The sequence below is a fragment of the Corythoichthys intestinalis genome, chromosome 10 (genome assembly GCF_030265065.1).
Source record: "Corythoichthys intestinalis isolate RoL2023-P3 chromosome 10, ASM3026506v1, whole genome shotgun sequence".
NCBI classification, from domain to species: domain Eukaryota; kingdom Metazoa; phylum Chordata; class Actinopteri; order Syngnathiformes; family Syngnathidae; genus Corythoichthys; species Corythoichthys intestinalis.
Genome location: NC_080404.1, coordinates 30,287,010 through 30,307,646, shown reverse-complemented (window position 1 = coordinate 30,307,646; position 20,637 = coordinate 30,287,010). Strand labels below are relative to the sequence as shown.

The following is a 20,637-nucleotide window of genomic DNA, read 5'->3' as shown; positions in this document are numbered from 1 at the left end:
ATTATTGTGAAATCGGTAGAGCTACCCGGTAATACACCAGGCACGTCTCTACTCTTAGCATCGCTGGCAAAAAATAAGATAAAATAATAATATGTAAAAAAAAAAAAAAAAAAAAAAAAAGAGGGATAATGTCACGACACTTGTATAGCCCAATGTAGCATAAGAGTAGCGTTTTTTTCTTCACAAATCTACTCAACCAAAAGTAAAAACTATAGCTGAGTAAAACTGCTAATAGAAGCACATTTTTCTCAAAAAGTTACTCAAGTAAATGTAACGGAGTACATGTAACGCATTACTACCCACCTCTGCACGGGTGTGCACACTTTTGGCTTCAAGGGCCACATAAGATTTTTTAACATTTTTTTTTCTTTAATAATAAAAATGAGAGTTTCACTAACATGACTAAAAAATCTATTGTAAATCCTGTGGCTACCTGGCCCGACTTTGGCTACCGCTGGTCTATAGTCAAGCCATAAAAAATTCCACACATTTATGTAAACGCGCATTTAATGGCAAAATGTCATTACTGCAACAACCTAATGACATTCAAGTCAGATATCTGTAGAAAATCTGCACCTCACACTGAGAAGTGTTTTTAATGATGTTACTCTACTTAGCAGCATGAATCAGGCAAAATTTCACAAAAGGCTCTCAGTATGATGCCGTGCACTTCCACACTAACAATAATAATAAACTCTAAACGTCGTAATTGAGTTTGAGGGCTAATGAAGTGTTGACTAAATTAAATTGTGGTGTTAAATTTGGTTGTTCAAATTGCAGGGATAATTGGCTTCCCCCAGAGGGTGCCACAGCGCAATCGCCCAGGTGATACAATTGTGCTGTTACCATAGCAATAAATCTTCCTAGCATAGAGCGAAAGACCAGGATGTCAGATTCTCAGCATGAGGTTGTACCTACAGGCATGATGTTTACCTTTGTATCGAGCACTGACATAATTCTCTCTTTGGCGTTCCTCACGTGTTCCCTCTTGCCGCACACCTTGATGTGTGGATCTGAACCGCACAAGCGGGGGAGAGAGAGAGAGAGAGAGAGAGAGAGAAAGGGCGAGTCAGGACAGAAGGTAACAACATAAGTACAGCATGGCCTCCCAGAGACACTTATGTGAGCACGTCCCAGCAGTCTGCCTCCGTCGACAAATTACAGCGGGACGGAAAAGCTCAGCGAGGGTAATTGCAGCGTTTGATAAGCACACGCTTGCATTTTGAGTCTGCGAGCGAATGCTGCGGCATGTAAAAAAGTGGGGGTGACGAAAGAGTAGCGGGGCCACGGAATTTGTACTGCGCCGATCTGTCAAGCATTCGGAGATGGCTGAGCTGAAGATTAGTGCTTTGCGCGTCGCATTGTAGACTGAACAGACAACAAAAAACATCATGCGATGATGATCTCGGCCTTCAACCTAATTCTGTCTTTGCAACAATACAAAAAAAAAAAACAACAACAAAAAAACAACAACAAAAAAAACCAACTAAACTGGAAGGTGATTCTGAAAAAGCTACCCAAACATTTTGTCCTTTGACATGTTGCAAAAGCAACAATTCATGAAACTTTTTAAGGGGTGGTCTCAGGTCACCTCACCTCTACATTAGAGAGCTAGAGGGATACAGCTTTTCAGACATCATCCAGTTTGACGGCTCAATTTCTGATGCGATTGTGTTGAACATTTAATATGTTAATTTGTGAGTGTGTTTACATATGTACATATAGCATAATAAAACAATTCTAATCTATTTAGGCCGTAAAACCTTGGGTATTACATTGATTCTTAAAAAAAAAAAAAGTATCAACTCATTCAATGCCATTGATTGTGATGGATGTCTAATCCATTTTACCTAAGAGTGAATGCTCATGTTTCAATGCCATCACTGGCAATGAATCAGTTAAGGACAACAACAGTTGGAACAAAGTGCTGTACATAAATACGACTTGAACATATGACAAAATAACATAAAGCAATTCATAACGCGGCACGGTGGCTGAGTGGTTCGCACGTCTACCCCACAGTTCTGAGATCAAGGGTTCAATCCCGGGCTTCGGCCTTCCTGTGTGGAGTTTGCATGTTCTCCCCGTGCCTCCCACATCCCAAAAACATGCATGGTAGGCTGATTGAACACTCTAAATTGTCCGTAGTGTCCTGTGTGCGTGAATGGTTGTATGTCTCCTTGTGCGCTGCGATTGGCTGGCAACCAGTTCAGGGTGTCTGGGAAAGGTTCCAGCACCTCCACGACCCTCGTGAGGAAAAGCGGCATGGAAAATGAATGAATAACTCATTATACTAATTCTTTTTTTTTTTTTTTTTAATTTAACCTGCCTTTTTAAGCTGCTTTAACACGAAGAATGGAGATCTTAGTGTCTGATTGGTCTGAACAGTTTTTATGTATCACATGGGACATACTCCCACTGTGATCATTCAACGTACCTCGTTTATTAGGAGAAAGCAGCGAACAGGAAGGGGTTATGGGGGAACAGAAGAAAAAAAGGAGAGCGAGACAAAAGAAGCACAAGCAACAACAAAAAATACACTGAACACCTACACTAACTATAAATATGTTGGTGCTATCGTTAGCTAGTTGTATTTCCGGGTGACACTGTGTGAGGGGCCTGATGACCAAGGAAAGGGAGGGGGGGTCCTGAAAGATAAGTGGTTGGGAGGGGTGGAGTGTACACAAATCAGCCATGTGGTTTAGAACCCAGTATTTGTGTCAATCCCTTGTGAGTGTGAGTATGTTGTCATCCTATTCTATGCTGTCTCATCGCTAATCCTGACACCAAAGTTATCTACTTTTGTGTGTAAACCCTAATTCATAATAAAAACAGTTTATGTGGCAATGAATATAGGTGTAATTATACACCAATATGTATTGATTGGTGGTTTAAATAAAAAAAAAAAAAAATTGAAAGGTAAAACAACAGCTAAAATCATCTTTTAGATATGCCGTTTTGGTTTTCATCCAAATGTCTGAAATGTTTTAGCAACAAAATTGTTAATGACATTGACATTGCTGTGTATTCTTGCTTCAAGTGAAATATAATTGTTATTGTTATTTGTGTCGATAATATCGTGCTAAATCTAACAAAGGCCCTTGAATGAATCGAATGATGGCAGAGTTTGTAATATTGGTAACTATTGAATTGTTTGCCAAAGAATCAATATCATGTTGTTATGAAATTGGTAATTTACACTTGTAGCAATGACAGACTAAGCGAATGAATGAAGGAATAAATCTTCAAAATCGAATAAAAAACCATCACATAAGAAGAAGTGAGTTCAGCAATAACTTAGCATGCCATCTTGTGTAGTGTGATAACGTATTCATGCATTTATAACTAGGGTTGGGCATCGAGCATCGATGGGACCCGGTTCTAACACGCCGATGCTCCCGTAACCGTTCAAATTTTTACATTTCAATTCCATGTTTCGATGCACTGACCGCCGAGTGGAAAAAAATTGCTGCTGAAAACCACGAAGAAGAAGCCACAAGAAGCGTGTGTTTGTGCATTGCAACTTGATTACAACCACGGACACGGTGCGACGGCGCTCAAAAGTTCGGCTTAACTTTACAAAGAAAAAAAAAAGACCAGTCAGCTTAGTGCTACATTTGCAACACAACTACTGTATATCATGCAAAGGTGGCTGCACGACCAATTATGCACGACCGGCTTCATAGAATACAAGTGGCAAGTGCATAGCTAGCTGAGTGCTATGTATTTGACACGCTGCGCCATCAGAACCAGGTAAGTAAAACAGACAGACATTAAGTCTGTCTTTTGCTGTCCCAGCGACCCGACCCCGGATTAAGTAGTAGATGATGGATGGATGGATGGATGGATGGATGGATGGAATAGTATGAGAATAAATCATATTATTACGTCGGGCTATGGTCGATATCACATGTATATACACCTAGATGCGAAATGACACTCGGCGGTGTTAGAACATGTAAAGAGAACTAGATGCGAAATGCCAGACTCGCTGGCGTTAGTAAACAGCCGCCATCTTAAAGCAGTACACGCCGCCGTTAAAATGAACAGTATTAAAACATTTTTGTTTTAGAATCTGTTGAGTTGCTTATTTTTGTTTTATAATCTGTTGTGTAGCTTATTTAGAAAGAAGCAGCCATATGAACCATTCGATTACTTTTTTAATGAACTCGTAGCAGTGAAAACATAGCCTCACATCACATAACATCCTAGCCAGACGCTCTTGTCTCTTCTTCTCCGCATTATACGTACACACTCCTACAGCGCCACTCACTGGCCTAACTGGTATTGTCACAACATAAACTTTGCATGTGTCTGTAAACACAACAGAATCGGTTTTACAAATACGAAAGCCTTATTATTTTTGCCTCATCTACAAATTATAATCAATAGAATAATTTATACTAATTTTTTTGTCGTAGCTCCCAGCCGAGGTACACGTATGGCAAAAGAATATGAGTAAATGTTTTCTACGTGAGCTTTTGAAAAATAAACTTTGTGAAAGTGCTTTCCTGTGGAAAGAAACTTCATCACATTCAAGTTCAAAGACTGATATTTAAATACACGTTAAAAATGGCCTTGTGAGAAGTTCATATAATTGCTAAATTTCAAAATAATTGTATTAATAATAAATAATAATAATTTTTTAAAAAATTGAGAAGACCTAGGTATAAACAAATACATTTTTAAACTATAATTTTTTTTACCCTGCCTCTTTCTTTTCTTTTCTTTTTTTTTTTTTTTGACTCTGCCTCTTAAAAGAATCGGAATCGAGAATTGTTCAGAACTGGAATCGAAACATGGAATCGGAACCGGAATCGTTCAGTTTCAAACGATGCCCAACCCTATTTATAACCCTGAAAACTCACATATGGGCACCATCATAAACAGAGGTCTATTTGTCTTTACTAAAACTATTCTTCCACAGACCACTTTCAGTTCATGTAATCAAACAGTGCACAGTGAAAACAGTGACAGCTAATGCTGGCATCTGTGTAACATTGGGCATGCCTCTCTTTTGGACATCTGAGGAATCAAATACACACACACAAAGACACACAATGCTGAACTACACACAATGAAGGAAGTCCTCTAAGACCCATTTCCAGGAATCCCCCTACCCTCCCTTCTACATATACACACAGCACTTACAGTATCTCAGATTTACAATGCAGTCTTGGAAGAAGACTCCTTCAATCCTATTTATTGTTACAACGTCGCCCCACATTCTGAGGACCTTACGAGCAAATGTTTACACTGCTCGTAGAGTTTGGGTGGGGAAAAAATCCTGGGTGGGTTTTAGAACAATTTGTGATGACGAGGGAATTCTGAAGTGTAAGGAAACAACAGACCAGTGACGTGCAGTCAGGGGAGGCAGGTTATCATGAAAATATGAAATTAAGAATAATTTAAATGGTTGAATTTTTCAGTGTTAAAGGTCATTTTCATTTAATTTCACAATTTTTATTTTATTTTTTTCAAAATCACGGTAATATTTTTTTAAAATTTGACTGTGATGAAGTCAGTGCTTCACTAGACATGAACCTCACAACACGTCACTTCAACAGCCAGAAAACAACATGGCAAAATCCCTTTAACATGACTGTAGTACAGATTTCCTTTTAATACACATTATGAGCATAAGAGGGCGCTCCTCCAGTGTCCCCACTCTAACCTGCATAGCACATCTGGCAAACATTAGCCAGCCAGCAGTTGTGATGTAGAACACCCCCGCATTTTTAAAGCAAAGTGTGGCGTAGACTTTTTTGGAGGGTGGGGGGAGGGGGGCACCTAACAGCTTAATTTGGCACACGAAACACCTACAAAAACAAACACAAATAAGAGCAGACGTTCGGCTGCATAAGGTGATGGCTTTCACTTTCACAAAGAAGGAGCTTTTTGACCTACAGCAAAGAAACAGCAGTTAGTGTGTAAAGTGCCTTAAAATATATGATTATATATATTTTTTTGTCTTAACATTAAAACAATAAAAGGCACACCAGGCTTGTAAAGCACTGGGGGAAATCCTGATATTTGTCAAAACTAAGTTAAAGTGCCTATGACAGCAAAAAGCATGTTTATTTCATATTTCCCGGTGTATTTTATGCTCGTGAATGAAATGGACTGCTTGGATGTGTGTGGAAGCGATCGATTTATTTGTTCAATTTTTTTAATCCTGCGCCATAAGAATGAGTGACTTCCTGGATTGCGGAAGAATGCAAATGTGACGTCAGCCGGGTCACCATCTCACAATACAGCCATTACTATATACCATGCAGAAGGACTGCGGATTCAGATGATTTTGTGGATTAATTTGTTTATTTTTCGCATCACGCCAGCCCAATGGTCACTTCCAGCCCTAGACCTCTATCCTTGTTTTGGGCTCGGGCAGCACCCCGCTCGGACATTGGCCGGTTTGTCCACCGAGAATGCGCTATTTTCGGCATTCATTGGCATCTCTCACTTCTCTGCCTGCTCGCCGGGGGCAGCAGCAGAAGGACGTGCCGTAACCTGCTGGCCGCCGGGCGCTGGCCGATTGGTGAAGACAATCAACCCCGCTGCCTTGTGTGACATGAGTCGGGGTGGTTTTGTGTGATTTTTTTGGTTTTCGACAGGCAAGAAAAAGACTTGGAAAAGCCGCTAGGTTCGGGTTAGCAAGTTTGTAAGCTGTCACGCCTCCTCTTTTGTTTAGTCTTTCCTCCATCTCCGAAGCCAGGGCAGAAATGACACAAGCCGGACTAACTCGGGTGGTATAAAATATCGTTCAGGTGGTTAAGATGTCGGCAGTTTTGACCATTATGCAGTAATTTTGCCGTCATACTGAATAAATGCATTTTTAATATTTCATATTCCCTTTAGCACAAGATTGTTATTTGTCATGATCATACCATTTATTTAGCAATTGGGGAAAAATACTTAGATAAAAAGAATATCCTGTAAAAATATTTGAGTAGAGAGATTGAAAAATTGATGACAGGTTGCTGCTCTCTGTCACATTTTCCTCATTCTGAATCTTCCCCCTCAATGGGCTGTATTCTAAATCAGCTGTAATCGTTACTCTGCCGACGTCATCATTCAGCTGGGGACGCTAGAGCACTGTAATAACAGGCGGGGCTAAACGCCAGATTAAAGGACTAATTTCTCATCTCCGCTTTGCCAAATTCTTGTATATAGTCGACTCGTCTGAACATATGATTTTAATTCACATAATAATGCTATTTAAGATTTTTTTTATGCTGTCACAGACACTTGAAAGTAACACTTGGTAGCTTTTCAGTTTTGGTTGATATTAGCGACGCTGGTGGACAAAAACGGTAGTGTTCTGCCTTAAGGAAGACTGAGTTTCCCATGAGGACCTGTGCTGCGTTTCCCATAAAGAGTGTCGTAAAATACCGTATTGGCCCGAATATAAGATGGTGTTTATTGCATTGAAATAAGATTAATAAAGAGGGGGTCGTCTTATATTCGCGGTCTAGACATTATACCCATTGACGATGCTAGATGGCGCCAGATATCATTAAGGCGATGTTCTGTCATGACAGATCTCAGCTACTCTCCCCATTCAAGATGCTAGATGGCACCAGATATCATTGAAGCGATGTTCTGTCATGACAGATCTTAGCCACTCTGAAGTTTAACCAGTTTGCATTATTTTATTGCAATGTTTTTCCTTTTTCAGATTTGTTTCAAGCCTACAGTTACAGTTAGACTTCACTTTGATGGTTAATGCAGTTATTGCAATTTTGTTGTTTTATCACAATAGATTGGTATTATACATTTCAAAAACCAGACGCCATTCCTTCACGAATGTGATTGCACTTTAGTTTACATATTTAAATGTTCAGATATTAAGATTTGAATGAGGCAAAATAACATGCTTTTTCTCTCAAATATATTGTTATAATCATTTGTTTCGGATGTAGTGTAATTATTTTCTGTATAAAAATTAATTTGGTGTTCAAAATTTCTTTTTCAAACTTGAGTCTTGAAGAAGAGGGGGTCGTCTTATAATCAGGGTCGTCTTATATTCAGGCCAATACGGTAATCAATCTCCCAGTTGCCTGAAGATGGATCAAACAACATTTCTGTTTCCAGCGGCTGTGTGAAGGACAAGTAGAAATAAGGTAATGAATCCAGTTGTGGCTAAACAATAGCATATGACGGTTAAAAACCGTCTGGCATTTTTGAGGAAATTCAACTAAATTACACCAAATATGAAGTAGATTTTGAAATGACACTCAGAATAAAGAAGAAACAGCACATAGAACAGGAAAGTGGTTGTAAAATTATATTTGTTTTTGATATTTTATTAATATAAGGGAACCTTTGTGTTCCCACCATGATGCCTATTCAATCTGTTTTCAGAGACATGCAGTTGCGGTACGATAACATTTCATAAAAAGATAAATGATTAACAATTGAAACGATTTTATGGTTATTTAGTGCAATTACTATATGAACTATAGTATTCTTGTGTTGGATAAGCAATTTTAGGGGGCATGAGTTGTAGCCTAAAGCAGCTCTGTGCGAGTATTCTCATTTCTGAGCAGTTGACCTGCTGATGCATTTAACTCATTGGTTGCCATCGACAGCTCTATATGCTCAATCCTTTTTTTTTTTTTTTACTGGGAGAGGCTGGCAGTGAATGATTGCTAGCAGGCCTCCCAGTCAAAATGGATTAGACGTGTATCACTGTCAATGGCAGCCAATGAGTTAATAAATAAAAGTGCAACAGTGACAGTGGCTCTTCTTTTCCACATGCGAGGGCATTACACTCCCGTATTTGTCCATTTTTGTAACAGAAACCCCCAAGCAGCAAGCAACAGCATTTAAGGCAAATCCCGTACGGCAAGATATTCATGTTTAAACTGCTGGAAAAAATTTTGGAACACTCTGTAGATAAAGATAGGGTCAAGTAGGGAGTTTTGAAACGCAGAGTGCAGACTTAATCTGAGGTATCTGGTTCCTTGGCGCTTTAAATCATTCACTTGATGAGGTGTACATGGCCCTTATCGTGGCCATGCAGGTGACAGAAATGCTCGGCCCTCAGGTAATAAAGGAAACCTTAAAGTTCACATTTTGATGGAGGGCAACGTTTGCTCTGGGGAAGGTGACAAACATCTGCTGATCGCCTGCGGAGTTGGAAACTGTTTCCAGACTCGGTGAAAAGTTACGGGAAAATAGTCTAGCCCGTTTTTGAATGGGAAGAGCAAAAATAACACGCAGCCCTGAGCATCACGTCATCAGTGAGTCTTTTATTAGTCAGTCACTAGTCGGTTGGAACATTGGATAACAGCCGTTTGTGAAATGGATGATTACAAGGAAATATATATATTTTTTTATTTCAAAGTTTTAAACATTTTCCTTGTCAAAATATTCCAAGAATCAGGAATTTTCAGCACATTGTTTACTGTTGAAATGAGCCTGCTTTGAGGAGGCTGTTGTGCCCAGAGCTGGCTGGAGAAGCCAAGAATTACACTCAGTGAGAAGTCTGTTAATTTATGGTAGGGCTGCAACTGACCATTATTTTCATAATCAATTAATTGGACGATTAATTAAACGATTAATCGGATAAATGTCACTTTTTTCAATTATCTTCACAATTTACCTTGAAGTTTCTTTAGGCATGTTGTAAGTAACAATGAAGAGTGTGACGGAGTAGCCCCGTCAGATCCCGCGGGAAACTCGGTGTCCTCGGAATAATACATAACACATGGGAAACCCGGCGTCTTCAATATAATCCATTTAACACATACACACATGCGCGCGCGTACGCTCACACCGTACCTGTTAACTTGTTAGGTGTAGGCATGTGCCGGTATGAGATTTTGACGGTACGATAACCGTGAGCAAAAATACCGCGGTTTCACGGTAACACGGTGTTGCAATTATAGCTCCAAAATTTTGAGATGTATGGGTTAAAAAAAAAAAAAAAAAAAACTTTTTTTTTTTTTCCATTGAACAGGAGTTTTTTTCCAGAACATATTTGCAAATTGGAACATGAATATAATGTGAAAATAAATAAACAAAAAATAAATAAATAATTGTTATAAAAAAAAAAAGTAAAAACACTTCTAAATAAAATTAAAAAGATATATACTGTATGACTTTTTTTGAGGGGAGGAAGCTCAAGTGAAGTTTCGCCATTTTCAGCCACTGTGTCAACTCTAGTCTACATGCCTTTGTGTGAAAAAGAGCATAAAAAAATTATGAGTTAATAAGTTAGTTAAAAATGTATAAGTTAGTTTCATAAGTTAGTTAAAATGTAAATATTGTTGAGGAAAGGTTTCATCTAAAAAAAACAACAACAACAAAAAAAAAACATTGGGAGTGAGACCTCTTTTCTCAATTAGCGATCTTTGACGCTATCTTTATATATATATATTTTTTAATCCCCCTTCATTCAAGATTGTTTCTCACTCAGCGGCTGTGAGACTTAAAACCTCGAAGCTTCTCTCCCAGCGAGGCCTAGGCTAACATTCGTCTTTGTAAGTTTTAGTTAGTTTGTATATTGAATTTGAAAGGAAAATGTGTGTTTTTTTTTAGCAAACTTTTTCATGGTGCTACACTGCTACTGCTATCCTGTTGAACCTACTCACACAAGGAAAAATACAACTGTACAACGTTTTAAATGTATTCATTTTGTACATTTCACCACGATTTGAGAGCTCAATAAATTGAAGAAAAGTACGCCTTGTGTTTGTTTTTGGGTTTGCTGGCTGTTTATCAGAATAGCTTCACTGACACACGGCAACAAACGAGAAGGGGTGAGCGCTGCCGTGCCAAGCCACTTCGGCTGCATTTTGGCACATGAAAAATAGCGAATACCGTACTAAGGTATGACGGAAAATTTTAGTGGTTTTGAAACCGCGACATTTTCACACCGCGGTAAACCGTGAAACCGGTAACCGGCACATGTCTAGTTAGGTGTTGCGGGGGTCTAGGCTGCACACTAGGCTGACGCTACAACATCCTTACGCCATACTCGTAACATTTTCAGAATTATTCTTCCTCTATTTAAATGCTGAACTTCCAAAACCGAGCGATCCATTACTTCCTGAATACATGACGTCGTGGGCGGGACGTCAGCGTGTGATGTCACCGTATGGGGTGAGTTTTTGGCCCACGTAAATTTATTTTTCTTTGCAAATGTTATTTTGGTGCAGTAGTTCCAGTATTTTGTTTAATGTATTTTTCTTTGATTTACAATGAAGCTAATATTGAACAAACAGGAGTTATTGAGCAGATAACTGGACTTTTTTAGTTAATTGGTTTTGAAGGGAGGGGCCTGGGAAATATAAAGACAGACCAACCTAGCTTTCCTAGGTCATTTGAAGCCATGCAGTGGTGCAGATAAGGTAACAGACCTTTTTATTTTATTTGTCATGCTATGAATGTTTTTGTAAATATGTTGAATTTCGGCTTAACTTTTGTATATAATCACTTTTGCACTTTGTCACAGAACACTGTTGGGAACGTCGTTATTAAAAACACTTGAAAACTTTAATGCTGCTTCGATTACCATTCTTTGTGAGCAAGAACCCCGCCACAAAGACAAAATGGATGACCTTTTCCTTCAGAAATAATTTATCAAAGCTTCCCGACTTAACTGTAGTCTACAACTTTATCGATTATCAAATTCGTTGGCAACAAATTCATTAATCGATTTGTTGTTGAAGCCTTATTGAGAAGCTAATTTAGACCGTAGGATGTACGAAAAAATGTGAATTGTTTTTTTCTGAAGTAAAACCAGATTTTTGTTCATGTCCTACTTTGACTCAACAAATACAGTGCCTTGCAAAAGTATTCGGCCCCCTTGAACCTTGCAACCTTTTGCCACATTTCAGGCTTCAAACATAAAGATATAAAATGTTAATTTTTTGTCAAGAATCAACAACAAGTGGGACACAATCGTGAAGTGGAACAAAATTTATTGGACAATTTAAAGTTTTTTAACAAATAAAAAACTGAAAAGTGGGGCGTGCAATATTATTCGGCCCCCTTGCGTTAATACTTTGTAGCGCCACCTTTTAGCTTTTTGTAGCTCCAATTACAGCTGCAAGTCGCTTGGGGTATGTTTCTATCAGTTTTGCACATCGAGAGACTGACATTCTTGCCCATTCTTCCTTGCAAAACAGCTCGAGCTCAGTGAGGTTGGATGGAGAGTGTTTGTGAACAGCAGTCTTCAGCTCTTTCCACAGATTCTCGATTGGATTCAGGTATGTACTTTGACTTGGCCATTCTAACACCTGGATACGTTTATTTTTGAACCATTCCATTGTAGATTTGGCTTTATGTTTTGGATCATTGTCCTGTTGGAAGATAAATCTCCGTCCCAGTCTCAGGTCTTGTGCAGATACCAACAGGTTTTCTTCCAGAATGTTCCTGTATTTGGCTGCATCCATCTTCCCGTCAATTTTAACCATCTTCCCTGTCCCTGCTGAAGAAAAGCAGGCCCAAACCATGATGCTGCCACCACCATGTTTGACAGTGGGGATGGTGTGTTCAGGGTGATGAGCTGTGTTGCTTTTAGCCAAACATATCGTTTTGCATTGTGGCCAAAAAGTTCAATTTTGGTTTCATCTGACCAGAGCACCTTCTTCCACATGTTTGGTGTGTCTCCCAGGTGGCTTGTGGCAAACTTTAAACGAGACTTTTTATGGATATCTTTGAGAAATGGCTTTCTTCTTGCCACTCTTCCATAAAGGCCAGATTTGTGCAGTGTACGACTGATTGTTGTCCTATGGACAGACTCTCCCACCTCAGCTGTAGATCTCTGCAGTTCATCCAGAGTGATCATGGGCCTCTTGGCTGCATCTCTGATCAGTTTTCTCCTTGTTTGAGAAGAAAGTTTGGAAGGACGGCCAGGTCTTGGTAGATTTGCAGTGGTCTGATGCTCCTTCCATTTCAATATGATGGCTTGCACAGTGCTCCTTGAGATGTTTAAAGCTTGGGAAATCTTTTTGTATCCAAATCTGGCTTTAAACTTCTCCACAACAGTATCTCGGACCTGCCTGGTGTGTTCCTTGGTTTTCATAATGCTCTCTGCACTTTAAACAGAACCCTGAGACTATCACAGAGCAGGTGCATTTATGCGGAGACTTGATTACACACAGGTGGATTCTATTTATCATCATCGGTCATTTAGGACAACATTGGATCATTCAGAGATCCTCACTGAACTTCTGGAGTGAATTTGCTGCACTGAAAGTAAAGGGGCCAAATAATATTGCACGCCCCACTTTTCAGTTTTTTATTTGTTAAAAAAGTTTAAATTATCCAATAAATGTTGTTCCACTTCACGATTGTGTCCCACTTGTTGTTGATTCTTGAGAAAAAAATAAAATTTCATATCTTTATGTTTGAAGTCTGAAATGTGGCGAAAGGTTGCAAGATTCAAGGGGGCCGAATACTTTTGCAAGGCACTGTATATAATGAAAAAATCTGATAACATATACGACTAAGAAGTTATATGTATGTTAAAATTTCAAGAATTTAGACAAGTTTAAGGTGAATAAGGTCCTAAACGATTAATTGGTTATCAAAATAGCTGTCGATTAATTTGTTAATCGATTAATTGCTGCACCTCTAATTTATGGTAAAATTAATCATGTACAACATTAAAAAAATGCTGAAAAATAATTAAATATGCTCTGGAAAATAAATCCTCAAGTACTGAGTAACTGATATTATTTATCCAAGTTTCCATGTAAACTACCATAGCTGTGGTTTTATAGGGTAGCAAGTCATTGTTACAAGCTGAGCGAGAACATAAACAAGAAAGTGGTATCCAGTAACTACTTTTTTTTTCACTGGAATCCATTATTTTTTTCCAAAAAAAAGAAAGAAACAAAAAACCTCAGTTCTGGTAAGTATATTAACCAAATTGGGAAAAAAAAAATATCGGCCATTTCTGGTGGAAATTCACATTGCACTCGGTGCTTTTTTTTTTTTTTTTTTTTTTTTTTTTTAAATGAACTATTAAGTACATTTGTTTGTTTGCATTAGACAGTGCTAATATTTAAAGTATTTTACTTTTACTGATGGACTTCACCCACCAGCTAAGAATTACTAGGTTTTTTTTGGTTTTGTTTTTTAAATTTTGCCCTTGAGACCAGCGTGTAAAAAGATACGGTCAGTAAATTTCTCACGTCTTTCTCCATGAACACATGTGCTCATAACTGTAAGAAAATGGTTAAAAAAAAGAAAAAAAGAAAGAAAGAAAAAAGATGACGCCATGACGGAAAAAGCTCAACAGATGATTAAAACGTCTTCTATTGAGCACACAGAACATGCGTGTCAGGTGATGATGTCGACTACTTTGTGTGAGATGACTTCTTATGTCATTTTGTCAAATGTTCTTTTGCGAGTGAGTGAGGAAGTTACGTAATGCCGTTGGATTCCACATCTGGCTTGAGAACTCGTGTTGGGAATTCTGTAAAAAACTGTAGGCGTGGCTACAACTCATTGTTGAACCTCACCAATCGGCACACCAGCTGAAGAAGCTGAGTGGGATTATTGTTTTACAGAATTAGTAAAAAAGCACTGGAACGCATGAACACCCCCTATTTATTTATTTGTTTGTTTGTTTATTCTTTTGCCCTCATTAGAGTTGTGGGAGCACCCGATCTTATGACGGATAACTGATATCATCTGGATCAGTTCAAAATCAATATTTATCTAAAACATGGAAAATATTAAAAAAAAACAGTTTTCCACAATATTCAACAGAGATGGTGATTATGAAATGTATTCACTGTGTGCGTGCCAAATGCTACAGCTGTATATTGTTAGTTTTTCTCTGAAACATTCACACTATTCTATTCTATTCTATTCTATTCTATTCTATTCTATTCTATTCTATTCTATTCTATTCTATTCTATTCTATTCTATTCTACGTTACAGCGACAAAAACGATTGAGCACAAAGACACTGGCATATTCGAGGCTAAAATCTTAATGTCCATTAAGGGTGTGACAAAAAATTGAAATGGTTTTATATCGTGATACTTCTCATCCCAAAAGGTTATCAATACGCTAATGCCAAGAATTAAGTTTTTGTTTAAAAAAGGTGTCAATGTTTAAAAAAAAAAAAAAAGGAACCAACAAGTTGCTACCAAAATCTGCCATTATATCAGTGTCTCTGGCTGCCATTGATGGCACTCAACGCCCAATCCATTAAAACTGGGAAGGACGAAAGAACGATTGTTCATTAGTATTCACAGTCACTCTTTCTGATTTCCGGGGCATTTACATGTTACTTCCTCTTGAGTTTGAGTCACTGCCTATTTATTCCCGGGTCACTTCTTGTTCTTTAACCCAAAATGAACAGGAAGTTACCCTGAAATGCCCCACAATCAACAGGAAGTGACTGAAAATTGGCAGATAATGTGGGATGGGTTAATTTGCAGCCACCCTCCTGCCAATATGTCGATAATCGTTGTATTGCCGTATCGTGAGATCGTTATCGTGAGCTTTGTATCGCAAATCATATCGTATCGTGAGGAACCAAGAGGTTACCCTCCCTTATGTCCATTCCTCATCTTTGTGTGGTTGACACTTAATTAGGCCCATCTACAGATTGTGACATTACGACCAACTAGGAAGTGACGTAAAACATTAACAAATAAAAGAGCTACTGATGGTTTTGAGTATTTGTATCATTTCTTTACAAGTGATGCACAGCAAAAGAAAAGTGGTTACAACTTCACTGCAGTTAACCAGAGTAGCTAAAAGTTTTAGCCAAACTTTTTAATTTTGATCATTTGACTTCTACTGCAACTCTTTATTTACAGGTTGTTCTGTGGCACTGAAGTCTGGCAACTAAGAGAACCTCAGTTGAGGTCTCATATGGTAGTTCATTTTTACAATGTAAGGGTCATCCAATTTTAATGAACGCTAAGCATTTTACTCTATACAAACAGGAATGAACACTGTTTAAATGTAGTTTCAATTTATGTAGTTTCAATTTTTTTTCCAAACAAATACAAACTGGTTTGGTGAATGATCAATACGAACTTGCACGAAAGAGGCACATAACTGGATGTAAGGAAGGAGATAGTCTCACCTTTTTTTGATTTTGCACCAATCTTGAGTTTGGAAGGCCAGGCTATCTGTGTTTGCGTTTCATCCATTATCTGCAACAGAGCGTGAAGAAACATCAACGGTGAATAAAGGCCAAAGTGGTTTGGTTTACGATAAATAGGTTTTTGGTAAATCTGTAGGTCAGGGGTCGCGTTAACCGAAAATTTTCCGTCGTTGACCGGTTTTTTAAAACGGTGACGGAAAAAACTGAAGTCCGTCAGTCATTTTGACAGGTTGCAATTCACACCCCAGACCACAGGGTGGCGAGTTAGCATATTAATTAGCTATTGTCTCTCTTAATGCATGACGTCGTTGGCTATTCTGTCAAAATATTGTAGCGTAACCGGGGTCTGGCGGCGGCACCGTGATTGACACATCAACGCGAGGTTCTTATTGGTGCACCCGGTGTGCCAGCGCGTCATCCAATTGATGGACAAGATTGCCGCCTGTGTATAGACCCCAATCACATGACGTCACAACTCCGCCTCCCTGACCGGAGCCGCCATATTGTGTGTCAGCCCGTCATGTTTATACATTACCGCTACGTACATGCCTCCCATTACGGCGTGTTTTTCTGCTCGTTAATATTAATAATCAAAATGGTGAAGGCGTGTGTGGCGGTTGGTTGCTGTAACAGAGAAGATAGACGGAGAGACTTGAAGTTCTACCGTATTCTGAGAGACGCGAAGATGAGAGCGAGATGGACTGCTGTAATTCGACAAGAAATCTGGGCACTAAACGATCACCACAGACTATGTAGTAGTCTTTTTATATCTGGTAAGATGCATTTAATATATATTTAGAAGATTTTGGGCTGACAACCACAATTAAGATCATTGTGTGACGTTGGTGATTGGGGTCTATATCGTTGCCTCCTTTTCTTTGGGGGCGGAGTTGTTGGCGGTAAGCAGAGTAAAAAGGGAGAAAAATACCACGACTTCCGTGTCTAATTTTTCGCCGCCAAGCAAGCGTTACAATATTAATTAAAAATGAATGAAAACTAAATACTATTGAATATGTCATCATTATCATTTTAAAAATTTACGTGACGGGTAAAAATAGACTATGACCGGATTTTTATGACCCTGTCAGTCAAAATGACAGACAACGAAAATGTCTAGCGCAACCTCTGCTGTAGGTATAGATCTTCAAAAATAAATGTGTGAGAACGTAACATGCTAAAGTAGTAGTAGTGCTAAAATCCAACAATGTACTTTTGTACCTATGAAATGTAGGCCAAACATGTACAGTGATACTGTATAAGCTGTAAGGTATTATGTGTTGATTCTACTCAGTCCAACAATCAGCCAGTCCTCAAGGGTAAACGGGGAAAAACAAGAAGCACCTGACTGCACTTGTAAGACACCAGATTGGTGAAAAAGTGTCTTGATTGGTTGCAACAAAAACCTGCACCCACTCGGCCCTTTGTGGAATAGTTTGCCCACCCCTGGCTTAGACAATCAGTGCGAGTGCACTTCGACAAGTCCAGGCGTCATAACCAGGAGCACATGCACAGACGTTAAGAAAGCAAACCTTCAACCTATTGCTCCTCCTTTCAACCACTGGAAAGCTCACCTTGCTTGGCTTTTTGGCTACAAATCCACAGACAAACCTCTCAAGATTTACTTGCCGGAAGTTTCTGCAGCGGAGGGGGGAGATGATATGTTCTGTATCTTTGTTTTCATACTTTCCAGGCATCTTTGGGGTGAAGAAGGCAAGAATTTCTGCTAAGTGTTCAACATGTCTGACACCGGAGCACCTTGTAAAACTATTATTATATAACTATCATTAATTTAAATATTATGATTATTAATCCTTACTCCTCAATGGTCTGTGGCAACAAGAAATGAGCAACATATTGTCATCTAAAAGTGCACCCTGTCAAGATCATCTGGTAAACCTCGCAAAACGGCAAGAATAATTATAACAATTCACATCTTTTTCTCCTTCAAAATATTTTGTAACTCTAACATTTCCCTCCCCAGAATTAAAAACAGCCTGTGCCCTTAAAGGGGGACTTAGGGGGCACAAATTAAAAAAGGGAAGTGCTTAAATTCCACCCCATATGCTCTTGTGGGAGTAGCCTGGCCTGGTAGGCGTCGTGTCTAACACATACTGACAGCTTTTTCTTCCCTAGTGTGACACGCATCATGCGAGTGTGTCTTTCCTCGCACCATGCACACATGATGGTTGACTGCGTGTCAGACCTCCATGATTCTAATACACATACTATAGTTATTTTAAATGGACATGGGGAAAAAAAGATCGCTTATTGATTCTGGTATCCACGGTACGAGTTACTTTAGAATTACAGTCTCGTAAAAGTCTAAATTCCACTCGTACATTTCAAGAATTAGCTGGGCTTGGACCTCGTTACCCTTGCCTCGCCAGTGGCACCCAAAGCTCTAGACGGTCACCTCTTGGGGAGCATCATTCATCAAACCCCTATGATCCACATGCTCATGTCAGGCAACCTCTACGAGATCATACAATTTCACCTTCTTCAATGGTTTTGATGGCACAACCCACATCTCGACTGGACAGCTAGGACTTGTCATCAAGTCTGCTTTGAACAAGCCACAGTTTATAGAACTCTCCTTCACCTGGTTCTGTCACAGACATATTGAGTTCCTCCCGACTATCACAATTTCAGAGAGGTGTTCAGCAAGGCCAAGGCCACATCTTTACCCCCTCATCGACTGTATGACTGGACTGCTGCCCGATAAGTCCTCTGCCAGGGCACGACTGGACTCCTTGTCCGCAACTGAAGGTGAGATGTACAAATATACAGATACATTTAAATATTCATTTACCAATGACTCCATCTGGGGGTATCCATCCTCTTCTTTGCGGATAAGAAGGACACAGCGTTAAGGCCCTGCACTGACTACTGCGGTCTCAATGAGATCACCATAAAGAACCATTACCCACCTCCCTTGATCTCCTCCATATTGGAGCTGCTCCAGGGATCGACAATCTTCATTAAACCTGCACAATGGGTTATCATCTCGTGTCGATCAGAGAAGGTGATAAGTGGAAGACAGCCTTCATCACTCCAACGGGACATAATGAGTAACATGGTGATGGTAATTAGTGTTCCAAGCCTTGGTAAATAATGCATTAAGCAATATAATGAACCTCTGTTTTTGTCTACCTGGATGGCATGTTCATTTTTTCCAAATCCTGCAGGGAATATGTGCTTTAAGTCCAAACCGTCCTACAGCATCTTCTAGAAAACTTTCTTTGTCAAGGCTAAAAAGTGCAAGTTTTATGCTCCTTCAATTTCCTCCCTGGAATGAATCATGGCTGAGGAAAAGGTACAAAGGGACCCAGAAAAAGTGACATCTTGTTCAGTCTTAGATTCCCGCAAGAGGTTTCAGCACTTCATGGGTTTTCCTAACGCTACTGCTGCCTCATCTGTGGGTACAGCTCCATCGCCACACCGCTCACAGCTCTAAATTCTCCAAAAGAACTTGGACTCTTGCTGCAGAGAAGGCTTCTCAAAACTTAGAGTCTACACTCACTTCTGTTCCTATCCTCCAAGTGCCTGAAAGTCAATTAGTACTGAAAGTGGATGCCTGGGACAAGAGGCGCAGGGCAGTCCTTTCTAAAGGGTCAACTAACCATCAGAAACTTCACCTCGATGCCTTTTTCTCATAACATCTATCCTCTGCAGAGAGAAACGATGACATCGGCAACAAAAAACTGCTGGCCATATATTTGAATGAATGAATGAATGAATTTATTGTCATTGTCATCATCATCAGTATCAGTAGCCACGTTTACATGCTGACTTTTATTCATACCGATTCAAATCATTCCGAATGGAAATTTCAGATCAGCTGTTTACATGTCACTTCATCTATTCCAAACCAGCGTTTACATGTGACTGCCTTTATTCCGAAAGGACGTTTGACAACTGCCGTCTGACATGCGCAGATTAATCAAAACAAAGCGTCACGTTGCAAAACATGGAGATCGATCGTCGGAGTGCTGCTGTTTTAACTTTAACCCACTTGTTGTGTTTGTGGGGTTGTATCCGCTTCTGCTGTTTTGCTCTTTTGCCTTGTAGTAGCCGGTTTTCCACCGGTTTCTAATCTGGTCAACGCTCCGGTCTATTCCGGCTTCGTGTAACCTCTCGTGAACTTTTTTAAATAGTTCAATGTTCCTCGTTTTACGCCCGTCTAAGCGAGCAATTATATTCAATTCTTTTAAAGTTTGAATTAAATACAATCTTTCCGCCGGACTCCAATTAGGTGCGCTGTGCTTGGAAGCCATGTTGCAAGTGACGTTACTTACGTCACAAAGTGACGTCACCACGTCGGTACGGAGCATGTGCAGAAAGAACGCAACCAGACACCATTCCACTTCCCTGTTTACATGATATAATTTTACTTCTAATCGGTTTGGGAAAAGGAATATTCCACCCCTGTGAATCGGAATGAAATTCCATTCGGTTTGGGCCTGTTCATTCCGAATGAGGTGTTTATATGGAACACATTTATTCGGTTTGAACAAATATTCCGATTGTAATTGGAATATTTGGCTCCATGT

At 39.4% G+C, this 20,637-nt stretch overlaps 1 protein-coding gene across 1 annotated transcript in view; it reads right to left on the bottom strand.

Moving 5' to 3' along the window:
* LOC130922699 (protein bicaudal C homolog 1-like) overlaps positions 1-20,637 on the bottom strand; it is a 135,634-nt gene that overhangs the window by 67,411 nt on the left and 47,586 nt on the right. The window contains exons 3-4 of the mRNA XM_057847635.1: positions 16,067-16,136; positions 934-1,013 (exon numbers count right to left, since the gene is read on the bottom strand). Coding sequence (XP_057703618.1) covers positions 934-1,013; positions 16,067-16,136 — 150 coding nt within the window. The remainder of the gene's footprint in view (positions 1-933; positions 1,014-16,066; positions 16,137-20,637) is intronic.